Source organism: Megalobrama amblycephala, linkage group LG15 (genome assembly GCF_018812025.1).
Source record: "Megalobrama amblycephala isolate DHTTF-2021 linkage group LG15, ASM1881202v1, whole genome shotgun sequence".
NCBI classification, from domain to species: Eukaryota; Metazoa; Chordata; class Actinopteri; order Cypriniformes; family Xenocyprididae; genus Megalobrama; species Megalobrama amblycephala.
In genome coordinates, this window is record NC_063058.1 from 25402562 (window position 1) to 25421292 (window position 18731).

The following is an 18731-nucleotide window of genomic DNA, read 5'->3' on the forward strand; positions in this document are numbered from 1 at the left end:
AATTAGACACTAGAATATAATAAACATTCATTGGGTATATAAATTATAATATAAAGCATATTTTACAGATGTTTGAAACTGCAAACACATACAGAAAAACAAATTGGTCATCTTGTTCTCAGACTAGTGAAAACCCAACCATTGTGAAAATGTAGTTCACTAAAGCAACACTGAGTTTATGAGTCCGGTAACAAAGTAAGTTTTATTTCCTGGAAAATGATCAGTGAACATCTGAGTATGTCAGTTATGCCAGATGAACTTTAAACACACAGGTCAAAACAAGATGTTGTCGTTTTCAGTTGATCATCATTTATCATTATGTCTTCTTTGAATGTGAGAGCATTTTAACTTTCTACCTGATGTGCCATTCAGTAGACTCCTGAAAAACATATTCACTGAAATATACATTTTATTATGTACACTGTAAAAAAATATTTTCATGATTTGTTATCACAACATTTTTTCTTTTGTCACATCAACTTAGATAATTAGTGTGGTTTGGATAACATATTTTGAGTTTCAGTTGATTAAAATCACCTTCATTGCATTAAGTCATTTTTTAAGTTCAATGAACTCAATTTTAAGGCAACAACTTACTTTAAGTTCAACCAGCAATTCTTTTTTTACATGTAGCACACAGTGACTTGTTACTGTATTTGTTTCTTGAAAAAATGGCAGTTTCTCTTTGTTTAAAATAACAATATATTTCAGTTTGATGCAAACAAACATGTTAAATTGCACATTAAGACACTCCTTTCGTGTGGGTAGTGATAAAATTAGCACATTTCACCATGATTAAATCTGACTTATTAATGACAATCCATGTAATGAAAAAAGCACTGGTCAGTTGACGTTATACAATAAGGCTATAAATACAGACAAATAACTGAAATATAATGACAGGCCTATACAAGAGTAATGCTATGGGATCTAAGCCATTTAATTCCATTGATAATTGTATTATTATCTGTACTTTATATTATTGCCCATTTAAGTTACCCATAAACCTAATCATGTTTTATCCACGTTGTCTTCAGTTGCTGAAAATGAAGTTAGAATTTAAATATTGGTTAGAAAATATTCAGATTAATAAAAATTGCTGTTATTCTTCATGCAAATCTATTATTACCAACAATAGATGTTAAAAAGCTAAAATGTTTACAGAATTACAAAAATATACATAAACTAAAATACTCACAAGAAGTGGAGGAGTAGTCACATGTATAGGAAGCTACAAAAAACACGAGATTAAGAAATTGCAGAATTTCAGCACAGTTTTATTGATTAATTAATATTTATAGTCTTTGCATATAATCTAATATATTTTGTTTTGGACTATATGTCATGTATTACCTGAATAACGCCTTCTTCTCCATATAATAATAGCAACCACAGTAAATAACACAATCCCCAATGCTAAAACCACAAGCACTGAGGAAATCACCTGCTTAAATTCTCCCTCAGGATACTCTGAAGTGTGACAATTAAAAAAAACATTCTTTCATCAGTTTGATACTGCTTTTAAACAACTGCTCAGTGACTGCTCATTTTACACACCAGTTAGTTTGTCTGTTGAATTAAATGGTTCCAGACACTGCCACAGAATGAAGCCAAACAAGTTTGAGAACCGAAACGAACTAAAATGACCTAAAGTCCTTACCTAAAGTGACGTCCAGTTTGTTGTCCAGACTGAGGTGTGTGGCAGAGCAGGTGTATTTGTGTTTGTCTGCACTGATCTCCAGACTCTTCCTCATCTGGTACGTCCCGTCACCATTGGGCAGCAGATCTCCTCCAGTGATCTCATGATCAGATACAGGCTGTCCATCTCTGAACAGGGTCAGGTTGATGTGACGAGGGTAAAATCCTGTCGCCAAACAACTCACACGAAACCCTCCAGAATCTGAGTTTGCTTTCTGAATGAGTCTGACTCGCGGTTTCCCTGTGGAAAGCATGAATAATAAATATGGGAATGCACTACTTTGTATCATATGATACAATTTAATACTAGCATTCTACAGAAGACCTAAAATGACAATCAAGAAATAGTTTCCTGCAGCACACTTTCTACAACATTTCTACAAAATTACAACATCAAATTATTACATGTGATATTTAGTTTGTCCTCCTGATCTTGATTAAAATCTTGTGTAGGTTAAACACCTGTTTACTCTTTGAAAAAAAAAAAAAGAAACAAGTGAGATTTAAATTTTGAGGCTCTATTTTGTCTCTATCTTTTTGTGTGCCTTTCCTCATATCTGTGACTCAAAAATCACACATACTAGATGAAATAGAATTGCTTTTCTGACAGTGCATATAAAGGCAGTAGAGAAAACAGTGGAAAAGTACCTCTCCTTTTCCCTTGAGTTCCTCTCTTTTTAAGGTAATTCCTGAGATTTGTTGTGCAGAGTGGGTATCCTATATTTACATAGCGCCATTTGTGCATCTCCAGATATATTGTTGATTGTTTTTCTATGCTTTGATATGTGAATGTGTCATCAATAAAACGCATTTCTTCTGTAGTAGAACCTTCAAAAGCAAACTTAGTGATCATTTGCCCGGGTTTGTCATTGTCCAACACTTCACACTGCCTCAGTATTTGTAAAACTACAGGACCTGTTTAGATCGAGAAGAATATCAGATGTCAAAACAAACTCCAGCATCTTGTTTCATGTCTCACTGACCTCATGACTCCCAAGATCAGTGCTTTAAAAGCATAGGTCCAACTTTTTTTTTAATTTCAGTTGTGTTTTCTACCCAAATAAACTTACCTTCTGTTTTGTTATAAACTGTTTCTGTTAGTTTTCCTGAAATAAAAGAATGCAAATATTTAATTATACTATAATTTATATAATCAACCTCCTCATCTTCATTTGTAGTATTTCCTCTTGGAACGTAGCTGTTTGACTCTGAATCATAATATCCAACTATAATGTCATCCAACATAAATATGACACTAAGTGTAGGAAATGGTGTCTCTCCTTTAATGTAAGTTGTGATAAACTGCAAGGAGTGAGAACCTGTGAGAGAAGGTAACACACAAAGACATTTTCATTTGTATTCATACTGGAGAAACAGTCAGTATATTGAGATCCTACACAAAACTGAAGCAATAATAACATTTTGTAAATGTTTAAAATAAGCATGTCGTGGAAAGCAGAGGACCCAGAAGCGAATAGACAATTCAGATGAAGTTTATTAATAGGAACAGAATCAAAACTCAAAACTCTTCTTGGGTGCTCACAGCTGGCAAACAGCTCAAGAAAAGCAAAAGAGATCCTGGTCTTGGCGGAGGGCTCACAGTAACACTGGGGCTCTGTCCCGGACTTGGAGTGACTGTACCGCAGGTGGCAGGTGATCCACACGATCTCTGGCTGCAGGGAGACTGGGCAGAGAACAGGTATGACATACACGGCGGTGCAAAAATAAGTTTGGGACTTGGACTGAGACAAACAAACAGTTAACACTTGAAGGAGATCCTGTTAGCATGAAGAGCAGAGTAACACGTAAGATAACGTATAATAATCAGGCGAGAAAACAACAGAGAGAAATAGCAAAGGAAATCAGAGCCGAGAAGGAACAGGTCGCAAGCGCTGATTGTAACGACATACAGCTGAGTCTAAGTAGCAATAATGATAGAGGAAAAAAGAAACAGAGAGAATATCAAACCCGACTCATGACAGTACCCCTCCCGCGAGGAGCGCTCCCGAGGAAGAATACTGGAGAGAGCGAAAGAAAGTCCTCGATAAGCGAGCGGTCCAGGATGTCCCGGGCTGGAATCCAGCTTCTCTCCTCAGGACCGTATCCCTCCCAATCGACTAGATACTGATGACAACGGCCCTGGCGGCGCACATCCAGCAGTCTCCTAACCCTGTAAACAGGAGAACCTTCGACAAGAACGGGACAGGGGGTGGATCAGGAGGGAGCACGAATAACCGGCTTAATACATGCTACTTGGAAAACAGGATGGACACGTCACAGATAATGAGGTAATTTGAGTCTGATGGCTACAGAACTGAGAACCTTGATGACGGGAAAAGGACCAATAAAGCGCGGTGCCAGTTTACGAGAAGTGAATTGCAGAGGCAAATCACGGGTGGAAAGCCACGCTTTCTGGCCACAAATGTATCTGGGCGCTTTGACGCGACGTTGATTAGCAGCTTGACGTGTGCGCTCTCTGTTTTGGCAGAGCGTGGTTCTCACCCCTCTCCAGGTATGCCGGCAACGCTGCATAAATGCTTGAACCGAGGGAACAGACGCCTCTGTCTCCTGAGAAGAGAACAGAGGTGGCTGGTACCCGAGACAGCAGCCCAGAATCTGATTTGTACGTTCGGCCTGTCCGTTAGTTTGAGGATGGAACCCTGACGACAAACTGGCAGACTCGCCAATCTGTCGGCAGAACTCCCTCCAGAATTGAGAAGCAAATTGGGGACCTCTGTCAGATACAATATCAGAGGGAAGCCCATGGAGTTTGAAAACATGTTCAAACATTACCTGTGCTGTCTCCTTAACGGTGGGAAGTTTACAGAGGGGAACGAAATGGGCGGCCTTAGAGAAACGTTCGACAATTGTTAAAATAACGGTGTTATTGGCGGACAAGGGCAGCCCTTTTAACGAAGTCCACCGCAATATGGGATCAAGGGTGAGACGGAATAGGGAGCGGCCTGAGAAGACCAGCGGGCAGAGAATTACTCGACTTGGTCTGGGCGCAAATGGATTAAGAGGAGACAAAACGGCGAACATCGCGAGCCCTCGTGGGCCACCAGAATCTTTGACTTATTGCAGCAAGAGTGTCCCTCACCCCAGGATGGACGACCAATTTGGAAGAATGCCCCCAGCGAAGAACAGCGGGACGAACGGGCTTAGGAACAAACAATTGACCCTGGGGGCAACGCTGAGGTATAGCGACATGAGTGAGTGCTGCCTTTACCTGTTTCTCGATTGCCCAGATAACGGCCCCAACCACGCAACTGTTTGGCAAGATAGTCTCCGTGGTTGAGGCGTTCTCTGACAAACCGAACTGACGAGAGAGGGCGTCAGGCTTCACGTTCTTAGCACCGGGTCTAAAAGAAATAGAAAAATGGAAACGGCCAAAAAAAAAAAGAGCCCAGCGAGCTTGACGAGCATTTAGTCTCTTAGCCGAACGAATGTACTCGATATTTCTGTGGTCTGTCCAGACAATGAAAGGAACAGAGGAGCCTTCTAACCAGTGGCGCCATTCTCCAAGAGCCAGGCGGATAGCTAGAAGTTTACAGTTCCCTATATCGTAATTATGTTCGGCCGGAGAGAGTCGGTGGGAAAAAAAAAGCACACAGGTGAACCTTTCCATCAAGTGGCGAACGCTGCAAAAGCACCGCTCCCACCGCCACATCAGAAGCATCTACTTCGACGATAAATTGTCTCTTGGGGTCAGGTGTAATCAGAATGGGCACAGAGGTGAATAATTCCTTGAGATAGTCAAATGCGTCTTGGGCGGACTTTGACCAGATGAAACGAGATTTAGCCGAGGTGAGCGCAGTCAAAGGAGCCGCCACCTGATTAAAATTCGAAGTGAAACGGCAATAAAAATTTGCAAACCCCAAAAACCGTTGGAGCATGGTACGAGAGTCAGGAATAGGCCATTCAACGACCGCACAAACCTTAGCAGGGTCCATACTGATACCCTCTGTGGATACAACCGAGCCTAGGAACGTGACAGACCTGACGTGAAAGGCGTACTTCTCAGCATTTACAAAGAGACGATTCTCCAAGAGACACTGTAATACACGACAAAAACGTGTTGGACATGCACATGGAGAGACAGAGAAAAAATCAGGATATCGTCCAGGTAAACGAAAATATTGAGCATGTCTCTCAAAACGTCGTTAACAAGGGCTTAAAAAACAGCCGGTGCGTTGACTAGCCTGAACGGTAAAACCCGATATTCAAAGTGCCCTAAGGGAGTATTGAACGCGGTCTTCCATTCGTCGCCCTCCTTAATGCGCAATGAAAACTTTGGCTCCCTGCAAGATCTCAAAAGCAGATGACATAAGTGGCAAGGGGTACCGATTCTTAACTGTTATGTCGTTCAGCCCACAATAATCTATGCAGGGACGCAAGGACACGTCCTTTTTCACGAAGAAGAACCCCGCACTGGCGGGCGAGGATGACAGAACAATAGTACCAGCGGCGAGACACTCAGCTAGATACTTCTCTAGAGCCTCACGTTCGGGAGCAGATAACAAATACAAATGCCCATGAGGAGGGGTGGTACCGGGAAGAAGCTCTATGCTACAGTCATACAGTCAATGGGGAGGGAGAGAAGCAGCCCGGGAATGACTGAACACAGCCCGTAGATCGTGGTACTCCTCCGGCACTCTAGACAATTCACTGGGTTCCTCCTGAAACACAGACACAGAAGAAACAGCAGGAACAGCCGAGACTAAACACTTAACATGACAAGACAATTTCCATGACAGTATAGTCCCCTCAGCCCAGTTAATCTGGGGACTATGCTGAACGAGCCAAGGGTAACCTAAAACAATAGGCGTGACAAAGGAATGAAAAATTAAAGCACCTCCCCTGATGCAGAACAGCAAGCAGATGTGAAGCCTCATGTCCGTTGACTGACCGATCGAATACCTTGGTCATTTCCTCCTTGAACGAGGTGAACCTCTCACAGGCGGCCGTAGCCCAGTCACGAGCTCGCCCAGACAACAGAGAGATGACAAAAGCGACCTTGGCACGGTCCTCAGCATAAGTGGAGGGCTGTACGGAGAACACAACCTCACACTGGGTTAGAAACGCTCTGCATTCAGTGGGCTGTTGTTTACTCTCGGCTCGGAGGCACAGCTGGAAGTCGGAGCGCTTGGTTGATCCCAATGAAGATAGTGAAAGTGATTGTTTAAGTCCGTTACCTGAGCAGCGAGATTCTCTACGGCCTTTATGACAGCAGACAGATTCTCCTCGTGTCTGGCCAACAGAATTCCCTGCCATTTGACTGCGGAGTAAATGGATGCCAGATTTGCGGGGTTCATGTTGGCCACATTATTCTGTGGTGGAAAGCAGAGGACCCAGAAGCGAATGGACAATTCAGATGAAGTTTATTAATAGCAATCAGAATCAAAGCTTCTTGGGTGCTCGCAGCTGGCAAACAGTTCAAGAAAAGCAAAAGAGATCCTGGCCTAGGCGGAGGGCTCGCAGTAACACTGAGGCTCTGTCCCGGACTTAAAGTGACTGTACCGCAGGTGGCAGGTGATCCACATGATCTCTGGCTGCAGAGAACAGAGAACAGGGCAGAGAACAGGCCAGAACAGGCCAGCAGAGACTGGGCAGAGAACAGGTATGACGTACATGGCGGTGCAAAAATAAGTCTGGGACTTGGACTGAGACGAACAAACAGTTAACACTTGATGGAGATCCTGTTAGCATGAAGAGCAGAGTAACACGTAAGATAACATGTATAATAATCTGGCAAAGAGGCGAGAAAACAACAGAGAGAAATAGCAAAGGAAATCAGAGCCGAGAAGGAACAGGTCGCAAGCGCTGATTGTAACGACATACAGCTGAGTCTAAGTAGCAATAATGATAGAGGAAAAAAGAAACAGGGAGAATATCAAACCCGACTCATGACAAAGCATGTACAAATTAAATTTCACAACACCTGAGAGCACCTGATTTTAAGGAAAATCCTATGAAATCCTACCTGTAAAAACAGCTTTTGGAAACGAGAGCACACAAAGGAAAACTAATAACTTCATGTTGTTCTCAACGCTAGTGAAAACATGTCTTTCACTACAGACATTTTCAGTATGTTCAGAACAAGTTAAACAAGTCTTATTTCCTGGAACCACCTCAGTTAACACGAGAGTCACACTGTCACTTTTAAAGCGTAGTAATGTACAAATGGTGGCAATCACAATTTTTATTTAAATCTCAGATCTCAGTTAGCACAGAAAAACATAAATAATCTTGAGAGAAATATGTTTTCAACTCGATAGGAGCTAGTCATAAACAAATTTTAAAAAATCATCTTTTCTTTTTTCTTTTTTTTTTTTTTTTGCTATAACACATGTACTTTAAACACACAATTACAGCAGACAAAGAAAAACTGATGTTGAAAAGTCAAGGGTCAAGAGCCCAACCAAACAAACACTGACCACCACATCAAATAAAACAATAAAACATCAACATCTAAACCTCTGTTAATTCTCAATGAGAACTTGTGTAGATGTTTGACAAAAATAAAGTCAGTCTGGTTAGTAATAAGTGAAGCTGGTAATGCTGTTAAATCAGATCTTAAAACTTTTCATTTATTCTTTCATCTTAAGTTGATTTCATCCAAGTCCAGTTCTTGTGTTTCTCTTCCCTTCACTGATTCTGCTTGTTGACAGCAGGTGTTCATCAGTGTAATTCACTGTCTCAAGTGGACTTTATTAGTAAACTAATGTAGGGAATAGTGAATGAGGGTATAGGGTGTGATTTGCTACACAGCCTCTGTGTGTCGACTTTGGAGCGCTGCTAATTCACGTTATAATGCTATAGGCTACTTTCTCGAAAATAACAGATATTACCCAGAATGCATTGTGTTGCATGGTATATTACTGATTACTTACAAAACAGCAAATATCTGTAAAACAACAAGTATTTCATTGTATAATGACAGACTATTGCCTGTAAAATTACATTTATTTTTAACCCTTTCACATGTAAGTGCAAAATATTCTGGCTGCGCCCCCAGCGTGAGTTTTTTAAGGCGACCGTTATTTAGAAAGTATCACTTTATTGTTTCCATGGTGATGCGTCATTGCTTGTTACGTGACACACTGAAGCCACAATAGCGCTGTATGACTGATGATCTGCTTTTATTACATTTTTCCTTTTTTATTTGAAATATTCACAAATTTGTTAACTATGAACTATCTGATATTCCCATTGACAAATATGTGCAAGTGGATGTGTTTTGTTGTTTAAACACGTTTATAATGATGGCATTAGTTGAACTATATGCGATGGGCACCGCCATGTCAGTTTGCGCACCAGTGCAGAGAAACGGATCTGTTGGATTTACAACGTGCAAATTCATCCACATCTTCCGAAATACATGAAAGTGAGCCGGTGAACTGGGAGAAGAATAGAGTAAACTTTAAAGTTACTTACATAATGTGTATCTGATATGAATAAAACGTGCATATTTATATTTATTATATGCATATTTATGATATATGAAAACCGCTGTGTGCCTCCGTCTCTGGTTTAGCGCCAGCCAAAGCGCGCACGCACATTTGAATTTGGCAGTTGATCACGTGATGCACTGAACGTTCTAATCACACCGGTGTGATCATATGCGTCAAAGGGTTAACACTGCTGTAGAGACAAAAATGTAGAAACGTAATGAATCCACTTTATTAATACCATCTCTGTGGCAAGCATGACTTATCTTATAAGCATGAACTTTTTGTGTTACAATAATAAAATGTATAACATTAAAGGATAATATGCACCGATATTACACCAGAAAAACACCAACAATTAAATGACTAAAAGTGTTGGTAAGGGCACTTATGGTTTGTAGTAATTATGTACATTTGTCCGAAACTTTTCAACATCTTTGTATTTAAGGTCAACAAATCAAAGGATTTACAATGACCTTTGCAGACATAGTCTTGATATTATAGGCTTCATACAAAAAAGAAAAAAAGAAACACTCATGACACTTTGGCAGAATATACTTTGTCTGCTGTTTAAAAGATGTTTCTCCACTCATTAGTGTCGATCTGTCTCATGACATTGACAAAGTTTGATGTGTCACACTTTCTTTAGATGCTGAAATTAAAATTGAATGTTTAATGAGTGTACAATGAATAAAAAAACTGACATAAACTTACTATAATTTCATTTTATTCAGTGCTGTAAATTAAGAGAATAACTTAGCTAAACTACATACCAGAAGCAGTATAATAGCCACTTTTAATGGAATCTAAAACCCAAAAATAAGACTGGTTGACATGTATATGTACAGTATATGTGTGTGTCTGTGAAATATATAAATATCAGTTCTTGTCATACCTGCACATTGTCTTTTCCATGAAGTTATAGCAGCTATAACCAACATCAGAGCCAAAACCATCAGAACTGAAGGAATCACCAAATTAAATGGTTCCCCGTGATCATACTCTGAAACATGAACCAGACTGAGAGAATGACTTTAATTGTTTTTGTTTTGAAAGATTGTGTTTTCTGAAAAAGCTTATTACCCAAAGTGACGTCCAGTTTGTTGTCCAGACTGAGGTGTGTGGCAGAGCAGGTGTATTTGTGTTTGTCTGCACTGATCTCCAGACTCTTCCTCATCTGGTACGTCCCGTCACCATTGGGCAGCAGATCTCCTCCAGTGATCTCATGATCAGATACAGGCTGTCCATCTCTGAACAGGGTCAGGTTGATGTGACGAGGGTAAAATCCTGTCGCCAAACAACTCACACGAGACCCAGAAGACAGTTCTGTCTTGAGAAGCCTGACTCTGGGTTTCACTGTGGATAAAGGTTACAGAAAGATATTATTATTTCATTATATACTGGTTTGAAAAATTATAAATATGAATGAAAACATAAGTTTAGCTGTTAGTCAGTCATTGTACCTTTTATATTGACTTGATTTCTCCTTTTTTCAAGGTAACCCTTGAGTGTTTTGATGCAAAACGGCTGGTATAAATGTTCATGATTCCACATGCTGATTTTAAGATGGAGATTCAGCACTTGGGTTGAGACGTTTAAATTCCCCTGGTATGTGAAGTTCTTGTCAACATACAGCAACTCATCAGTGGTGGAGCCTCTGACAGCATCCCGTGTGATCATTTGTCCCGGTTCACCGTCGTCCCTCAGTTCACACACAACCAGCCTCTGGAGGGCAAGAACACCTTTGATGGAGAGATAAAGTTTTAAGGTAGTGTTTATTAAAAATCATAAAACAACAACAATCATAATGGTTTATAATAATGATAATACTTCATTATTATTATTGCCCAAAAGACTGTATTTGTATTATGTGTAGTATATAATGTTTCTATTAAAATGTCGTGTTTTTGATTGTACTTACTGTAAGTTTTATTTATATTATTTGTTGCTACTACCCATTTTTCCATAAAAGATGATTGTATGTTGTCACTTATGGTGAGGAGAACATTTGGATTGAACACTTCTTCTTCAGTTGTTGTATTTCCTCTGGGAATGAGAGTCTTCGTCTCACCGTTATAGTACAAAACTCTGACATCATCCAACATCACTACATAGCTAAATTCAGGAAACTGCGTTTGTCCTTTAATGTACGTTGCAAGCACCCACAAAGAATGAGATCCTGTGAAAAATAACATAAAATGGATGGATGGATGGATGGAAACATTTTCCAATTTAAATATAAAATGATATATAATGTTTTTAATCAGTCTAGTTGTTAGCCTGTGTTATTTGGTTCTATATTTGTGTCCTATTGTTATTTATTGGAATTATAATGTTTCCCATATGTTTAATATGTTAATTTAATTAAGCACATTTTGTAACTATACTTTTAATTTCTTTTCAACCTGAATAAACAAGACTGTAAAAATACATATGCCTTGATCTATACCTCAAATGAGAAGTTTTGCTTCCCCCCAAAGGTCTATGGAATGAACAGTTGCTATGCAACCAGGAAATTTTGAATCCTAATATGTAAATCTACTTTCGATTTTTGCTTACTCAGTCATTGACTGACAAATCTGTACAAATACATATATTAAGCAGGCAGCGCTGGGAAAAAAAGGTTAAAGACCCATATTTCAGTCAATCACCTTTAAAAATAACACAAATATTAAAACCTCAAAAGTCTATTCATATGGTTTGGTTTTCATCTAAATTTCTTGCAATAGGCCACTGGAAGCACATTGTTCTGTTTAGCTCTTGATCAACAATATTTTTCCATATTCCATATTTTTAACTTAAATAAATCTTTTGAAATCTTACCTTTTGGAGCAGCTATTGGAAGCGAAAGCAGAAAAAGATGAAAAATGTTGTCCATATTGCTGCTCACCTGTAAATGATCAACACTGAAATAGACAACAGTATTGTTCACCACTTAGTTAGAGAGTGTGTCCTCTGAGCTTTTCAGCTGTTAATGTTTTGCTAGCCAAGAGAAATGAATGTTTCTGGTATATGCAATAATCAACCTTTATACCATAAACAGGCTCGGACTTCCCCTTTCACATTTGTCTGAAACTTTAATGACTAATAACAGACCACTGGTAATTTTTAGATCTTAACTGACAGTTTAACATTTATATTTCTCTACTCATCTACTATATATTGCTTTGTGTCGAGACATTGTTTAAACATTTTCTTCAGATTTTACTTTAATAAATGTACAGTATGCAAAAAGAAAACTTATCTTCTTTGTTGAGCTGCGTGAAGAAAAAAGTAGAACAAGGGCAGGTAAGGCACAAGATAAAGCGATTGATTACGCAAGATGGCGCCAGTTTTGTTTGTATGAAACAAGAGCGGTGTGATATGAGAAGCACAAACGTAGCGCTGGTTTCAGTTACCCGGATGAGTGTTTCCACGACGACAGCCAATCCCTGATCCCAAGTAGGCTTACTCCAGAGTGCCGTGTAATTCTGAATGAACTCTTATTTTAAATAGACATTTAAATTGATTGAACAACACGAGAAACTGTTACACCTTGGAGAGATACACTTTTAAGGTAGAATTTATTTAAAACACAATTAACAAATCTTCCTCCGATATTTTACAATCAGAAAATAATTGTACGTTTTGATTTCATAAAGGAACCACAAAGAGAGAGAGAGACTATGATACAACATAAAATTAGAAACAACACAATGAACAAAACTGTAGTATGTTAAAGTAAGCATGAAACAAGTTGGGATAGTATTTTCTTCCCTTTTCTCTGAGTGAAATGGCTACAGGAATGAGAAAAAAAAATGTAGGGCGGGAATTGATTTCATACTTGAAAGCTGATTGGATCGTAGGAAGTTGGGCATTGCTAACTAAATGGAGGAAGTTTGCCATCAGTTGTTTAGGGAGTTGTGTTCATGAAATGAGACAAACAAGCAAGCCCAGCCCATGTTAGAAAAAAATAATAATAACAAACATTTATCAGAAACATTCCCATTACTAACACTGGTTAACTATAGTCTTCTGTCTGCAGACAGAACTTTTAATTCTCAGTTATAGTTAATTAAACTTCCCGGTCTACTGACATTTGTTAAGACATCTGCTTTAAACATAACAATGCTCATGATAACTTTCATTAACTCTACAACAAGTAAATCCACTTCACCAGCTAATTATTCTTCAACAGCGCTGCCATAGAAATATACAGAGCTACCGCAAAAACGGAAGTTCAAAGACAATATTCCAAAGATGGCGGCGCGCTTGTTTCTCTGGTAAATAAGGTCTATAGATTTTATTTTGTTCATTGTCTGAAGATGTTTTGCTCATCCATGTTGTTTTGTGTCAGATCAGGACATCGCATCATCTTTTTATTTTGTTTCCACAGATTCTTCAGATGCTGAAAATGAAATATAATGTTTAGTGATTGTTCATGAGAAATTACAGCTCAAATGAATTTTACACAGCCTACTAAATCTGGAAGTCCAGTCAGTAACCGTAATCTAGGACATCAGCAACATTACAAAAACTGTATAATAATTTAATGTTAATATAAAAATAAATCTAATATAAAAGTGATATGCAGATATGTGAACATGTGAACAAAATATTGATAACACAAAACATTTAAGAAAAAATACAAAGTTAAAATGAAACTGAACCCGAGATTTGATCACAAAAGATGTGCTTGCATTGGAGGACGGAATAGGGAAGTAAATGCAACATGTTCACATGGGAAAGTGGCGTTTTAGTTCAGAATATTTTCAGACCTGTGTGTAGAGTTTCATACATGCGGCATCATACGGCGAGCATCAGTTTTGCCATGAAAATCCCCTGCGTTGTGCCTTTCAAGCCCCATTCGAGATACAAACATGGGCTTGGGTTATATTTACTCAAATGTTTCCTAAGATCAGATGCCCTCACGTGTGTTCAAGGAAGTTATTGTGCTGTGTGTTATCTAACTCGGTGGTATTTTAGCACAAACATCTGTCAAAACAAATAAGATGCCAACATTGTCTGGTTTTGTGACATTCTGTCATGTTCTGAAACCATGAACAAAATGGGCCGGACTACATTAGGTTCATGTACAACGAGGATAAACATAGTTTGTGCCGACCACAATGTGTTCTGTATGAGGACAAAATATAAATTGATCAATTAATGTAAAGACAAGCAGAACTTCTTCTTACTAACAAATTAAGTAGTAACTAAAAATACTTACTTGAAGGAGAAGAATAACCATTTTTTAAGGAGTCTAAACACCAAAGGAATTAAGAAATTATTATTTTTGACAATACATTTTACGAATAGTTCATCCAAAAATTAAAAATGATGTATGCTGTTCTAAACTGATCATTTTCTGAACAATTTTTAAGTTGCTATACTAAGCTCTTTATTTTCTTTCAGTTCTTGTTGTACCTGCACGTCGTCTTTTCCATATAAAAGCTGCAGCTCCAAATACAATCATCAGAGCCAAAAGAACCGTCAGAACTGAAGGAATCACTGATTTAAATGGTTCTCCATGATCATACTCTGAAACATGAACCACAGACTGAGTGATTGACTTTAATTATTTTTGTTTTGATAGATTATGTTTTTTGAAAAAGCTTATTACCCAAAGTGACGTCCAGTTTGTTGTCCAGACTGAGGTGTGTGGCAGAGCAGGTGTATTTGTGTTCGTCTGCACTGATCTCCAGACTCTTCCTCATCTGGTACGTCCCGTCACCATTGGGCAGCAGATCTCCTCCAGTGATCTCATGATCAGATACAGGCTGTCCATCTCTGAACAGGGTCAGGTTGATGTGACGAGGGTAAAATCCTGTCGCCAAACAACTCACACGAAACCCTCCAGAATCTGAGTTTGCTTTCTGAATGAGTCTGACTCGCGGTTTCACTGCAGAAGGAAAGAATGGCAAAGAAAAACGTTTATAAAAGAGAATATTACCAACAATTTTTAAAATCTTACTGATTATAGACTGCATTCTACCTTTTCTTTTTACTTGAGTTCCTCTCTTTTTAAGGCAATTCTGCAGGGTTTCTATGCAGGCTGGGTAGTATACCGTCTCAAGACGCCACATGGCCAGTTCTAGATAAGGTTTTATTTCTTGTGCCGTATAATTGAGTGAGTTCTGATATGTGAATTTCCCATCAAGAAAACGCAGTTCGTCAGTTGTAGAGCCTCTAAAAGCAGCTTTCATGATCATTTGTGTAGGTTTATTGTCTCTCTGTTCACAAAGATTCATCACCTGATAAACTACATGACCTGTTAGGAAAGAAAGAAAGTGATATGTCAACACATTTGTCCTCAGGAGCCCTTTAGAAATTTCTAAAAGTCTAAATGTTTAATTAACATGACTTTTTATAACCTATTTGTATAATATCTGACTCAAAGCCAGCTGAACTTACTTTCTGTATTGTTGATGGGTCTCAGATGATTTGATCTTCTCATAAAATGAGCACTCACATAGTCACTTATAGTACTGAGGTGATTTGGATCCACTACATCATCTTCATTTGTAGTATTCCCTCTTGCGACATAGATTTTTGTCTCTGAATTATAATATCCTACTGTGCATTGGAGTCATACATATATTTTTATTTATTATGAATAAGTAGTAACTTTCTGTTTCTATAGTATATTTGAAACTGTATACAATAAAACTTTTAAGCTTTATCCTGCATTTATTTTTAATATAAGCCTTGGAATCTTGGCAATGACTCACTTTTATTCAGCATGAAAATTATATGAGTAGGAGGAGCAGGGCACAACCTAACACTTTTTTACTTTCTTGGTTTATGTAAATATATGGTCTTGTTTCATTAATACAGTGTATATTTTTTTCATGATTTACCCAGAAAGAAGGGAAGTGAACAGATGCCCCTTTGGTGGGGCACAGTGTAACATGAGGGGCACATTGTAACACAACCATATTACAGCTTAAAATGTTATCTGATCTAATCAAAACTTATACTACACAAACTAAAATATTTTGCCAATAAAATACAATAATAAATCAGACATCTACGAGATCAATGGTGAATATCGCAGGATTCACACTTGTGAGCTGTGTTGCTGGTAAGTAAAGTTCTGTTGCTTTTATATGAAAATAAATATAATGAACAAGACACCCACAAACTTATTTATTTCCAATCGAAAGGCATGTGTATCAATCATTTTTATTTTAACTACAGACATGTTTTTATATATTTTTATAAATATTACAAAAATTCCATAACCCATAGAGAAATCGCACTGTCAGAGACTTTATGAATATTTTTTTGTGATTATTTTTTTATTGCAGAAAAGAACATGGTCAACATGTGTGACAGCTTAACTATATACAAAACCAGGGTTTGCATATATAAAAAATAAAACAAATAACAATAATAAATAATAGATGGGTAAAAATAAATAAAAAGAGGAGGAAGAGGGGTTGAGTAGATAACACCAACACGGATCTAAGATTCCAACTGCACCTTCTTCCTGGACTTAAAGAGTGAACAGTACAGCTGCTCAATGAGATATTAAATGGGGACTTTATGAATATTCACACATAATTTATACACATAATAAGCTATGTCGTCAGCAAGTCGTTTCCCATCATTCTTTTGGTCAGCGCAGTCGGTGGAGAGCAACTGCGCTTGACTGCAGAATCCGATGAGGCCTCCTCATGTCGACATGACATCAGAACAAGGCGGCCCACCCTCAGACACATTTTAACTGGCATGCATCTCGCAGTGATCACAGTGATCGGTTCTGCGCAGATTTTGCTAATCTCAAACGAGCCTACTTGCTCTTGATTGGTGAGTGTGTCAAAAATGTCAGCCCAATCAGCAACATGTATATAAAGCATGTGGTATTAAAGAGACCGCTTGCACAATGGGACCAAGTAGATTCGTTTACAAATGTGTCCACTGCAGCTTGGTATACGCAACAATTGAGGATATTAGAAGACATGTTTGCCGTAAGAGTTTTATAGCAAAAATTATGTGTCTGATTTTCAATTTCCAACCTATTTTGGGTTCATTTTAAGCCAGACATAAAGTAATTTTTAAAAAATAGTTGGGTTAAATAAAACTATCCAGCAGGTTGAGCAAACAATTAACCCAACTGCTGGGTTAAAATAACCCAGTCGCTGGGATTGTCCATTTTCAACCCAACTTGGGTTGTTTTTAAACCAGCATTTTTTAGAGTTTAACAATAATGGAAAGATGAGGTTTATCACTATGTCACAATATCACCCTGTTTGGACTTTGTTTTCTGTTTTGCACCATGTCCTGCCAGTCTGTCATTATAGTTATGCATTTCAATTCACTAACTTGTATTTTGATTCAATACCAGTTATTTTGGATATACTGTATATCAGGTACAGTACATGGCAAATGTTATCAAGAAAAAAAAAAATCTCTCAATTAATGCTGTAAATTATACATGGGAAACAGTTCCCAGCCAGCACAGCATGGTGGAACCCAGATGGGTGTCATAACAAACAGCCAGAGAAACACTAACATTAAAGGAGTCAAGAGTCAAACTGCCTAACTGAAGTAAGCACTGACCTCGATCACGGTGACATCAAACCAAACTTATTTTCAACAAATCATCAACATCTAAACCTCTGGTAATTCTCAATAACAACTTTTGTAGATGTATGTCAGAAATAAAGTCAGTCTGGTTAGTAATAAGTGAAGCTGGTAATGCTGTTTGTGGAGATGTTTAATCAGATCTTGAGAGATTTAATGTCTTTTATCTTCAGTTGATTTCATCGAAGGCTGTGGCTGAAGTCGTAGTTCTTGTTGTTTCTCTGTCCTTCAGTGATTCTGCTCGTTATCACCTAATTATCTCATTAACTCCAGCATGTTTCTGTGTTACATTTAACAGCCTGTAGTGTGCACACTGAGCAGTGTTCATTTCATCTGGGCTAACCCACGTGGGGCCTCCATGGAAACTGTGGACAAAACTGTCTGGGCCCCAGTTAGACAGCCCAGGTGACACCCATCTGGGCCCCACCATGCTGTGCTGGCTGTGTGGTACTACATTAATATTGAAGGTTAAAATTAACTGATTTGTATACAAACTTAAATTACGCTTAAGGAAATTTTATAAAAGGAAATAACAAAATTATAATAGGCCTACTAACTTCAAAATTATTTCTACTCCAATTCGTTTTTTTGAAATATAAACATTTAAATGGTGGGTGTCAACTTGATGGATTTATTCAAACATGCATAATATAGGCTACTGGAGAACATTACAAATTATAATTAATATGTAATATGGTGTAGGATATATTTAGCTAAATGCTCCTCTCTAGAGTTAATTTTCTAGCTGACTAACAGTTTATGGTCCCTGAATATGTTTGTTCTGAGGTAAATGTGACGTTACGTGACATTGTTTACAAGCTGTTATTAACATCTTTCCGCTGCTGAAACACTGATTAAGCGATTACAGACATCCCAAGTCTCCCGGAAGTTCCGGGAGTCTCCCGCATATTGATAGCGGCTCCCTGATGCCCGCAAATTAGTTAAAATCTCCCGGAATCTAGAGCGAGCGAGCAAGAGCGCGCATGGAGACTGTGTTTCAAACCAGCGCGCGCA

General features: G+C 38.3%; 2 protein-coding genes across 5 annotated transcripts; both read right to left on the reverse strand.

Moving 5' to 3' along the window:
• Positions 1-164: 164 nt before the first annotated feature.
• LOC125247474 (hereditary hemochromatosis protein homolog) lies at positions 165-13290 on the reverse strand. Of its 3 annotated transcripts, XM_048158791.1 has the most exons (11): positions 11973-13289; positions 11071-11328; positions 10613-10891; positions 10233-10505; positions 10045-10152; positions 2769-2804; positions 2347-2613; positions 1661-1939; positions 1354-1470; positions 1199-1231; positions 165-1040 (listed from the first exon to the last, which is right to left on the reverse strand). In XM_048158791.1, the coding sequence occupies exons 1-11, from the start codon at positions 12025-12027 to the stop codon at positions 1012-1014; spliced, it is 1734 nt and encodes a 577-aa protein (XP_048014748.1). In that variant the 5' UTR covers positions 12028-13289; the 3' UTR covers positions 165-1011. The 3 variants fall into 3 exon arrangements, with proteins under 3 accessions (XP_048014748.1, XP_048014749.1, XP_048014750.1); XM_048158792.1 differs by lacking the exon at positions 1354-1470 and having other exon boundaries at positions 11973-13288; XM_048158793.1 differs by lacking the exons at positions 165-1040; positions 1199-1231; positions 1354-1470; ... (1 more) ...; positions 2347-2613; positions 2769-2804 and adding exons at positions 9360-9801; positions 9923-9955 and having other exon boundaries at positions 11973-13290.
• Positions 13291-13326: 36 nt separating this feature from the next.
• LOC125247476 (hereditary hemochromatosis protein homolog) lies at positions 13327-17231 on the reverse strand. 2 transcript variants are annotated; one of them, XM_048158794.1, is made up of 6 exons: positions 15543-17230; positions 15124-15399; positions 14752-15030; positions 14556-14669; positions 14359-14391; positions 13327-13536 (listed from the first exon to the last, which is right to left on the reverse strand). In XM_048158794.1, the coding sequence occupies exons 1-6, from the start codon at positions 15583-15585 to the stop codon at positions 13508-13510; spliced, it is 774 nt and encodes a 257-aa protein (XP_048014751.1). In that variant the 5' UTR covers positions 15586-17230; the 3' UTR covers positions 13327-13507. The 2 variants fall into 2 exon arrangements, with proteins under 2 accessions (XP_048014751.1, XP_048014752.1); XM_048158795.1 differs by lacking the exon at positions 13327-13536 and adding an exon at positions 13885-14123 and having other exon boundaries at positions 15543-17231.
• Positions 17232-18731: the final 1500 nt, after the last annotated feature.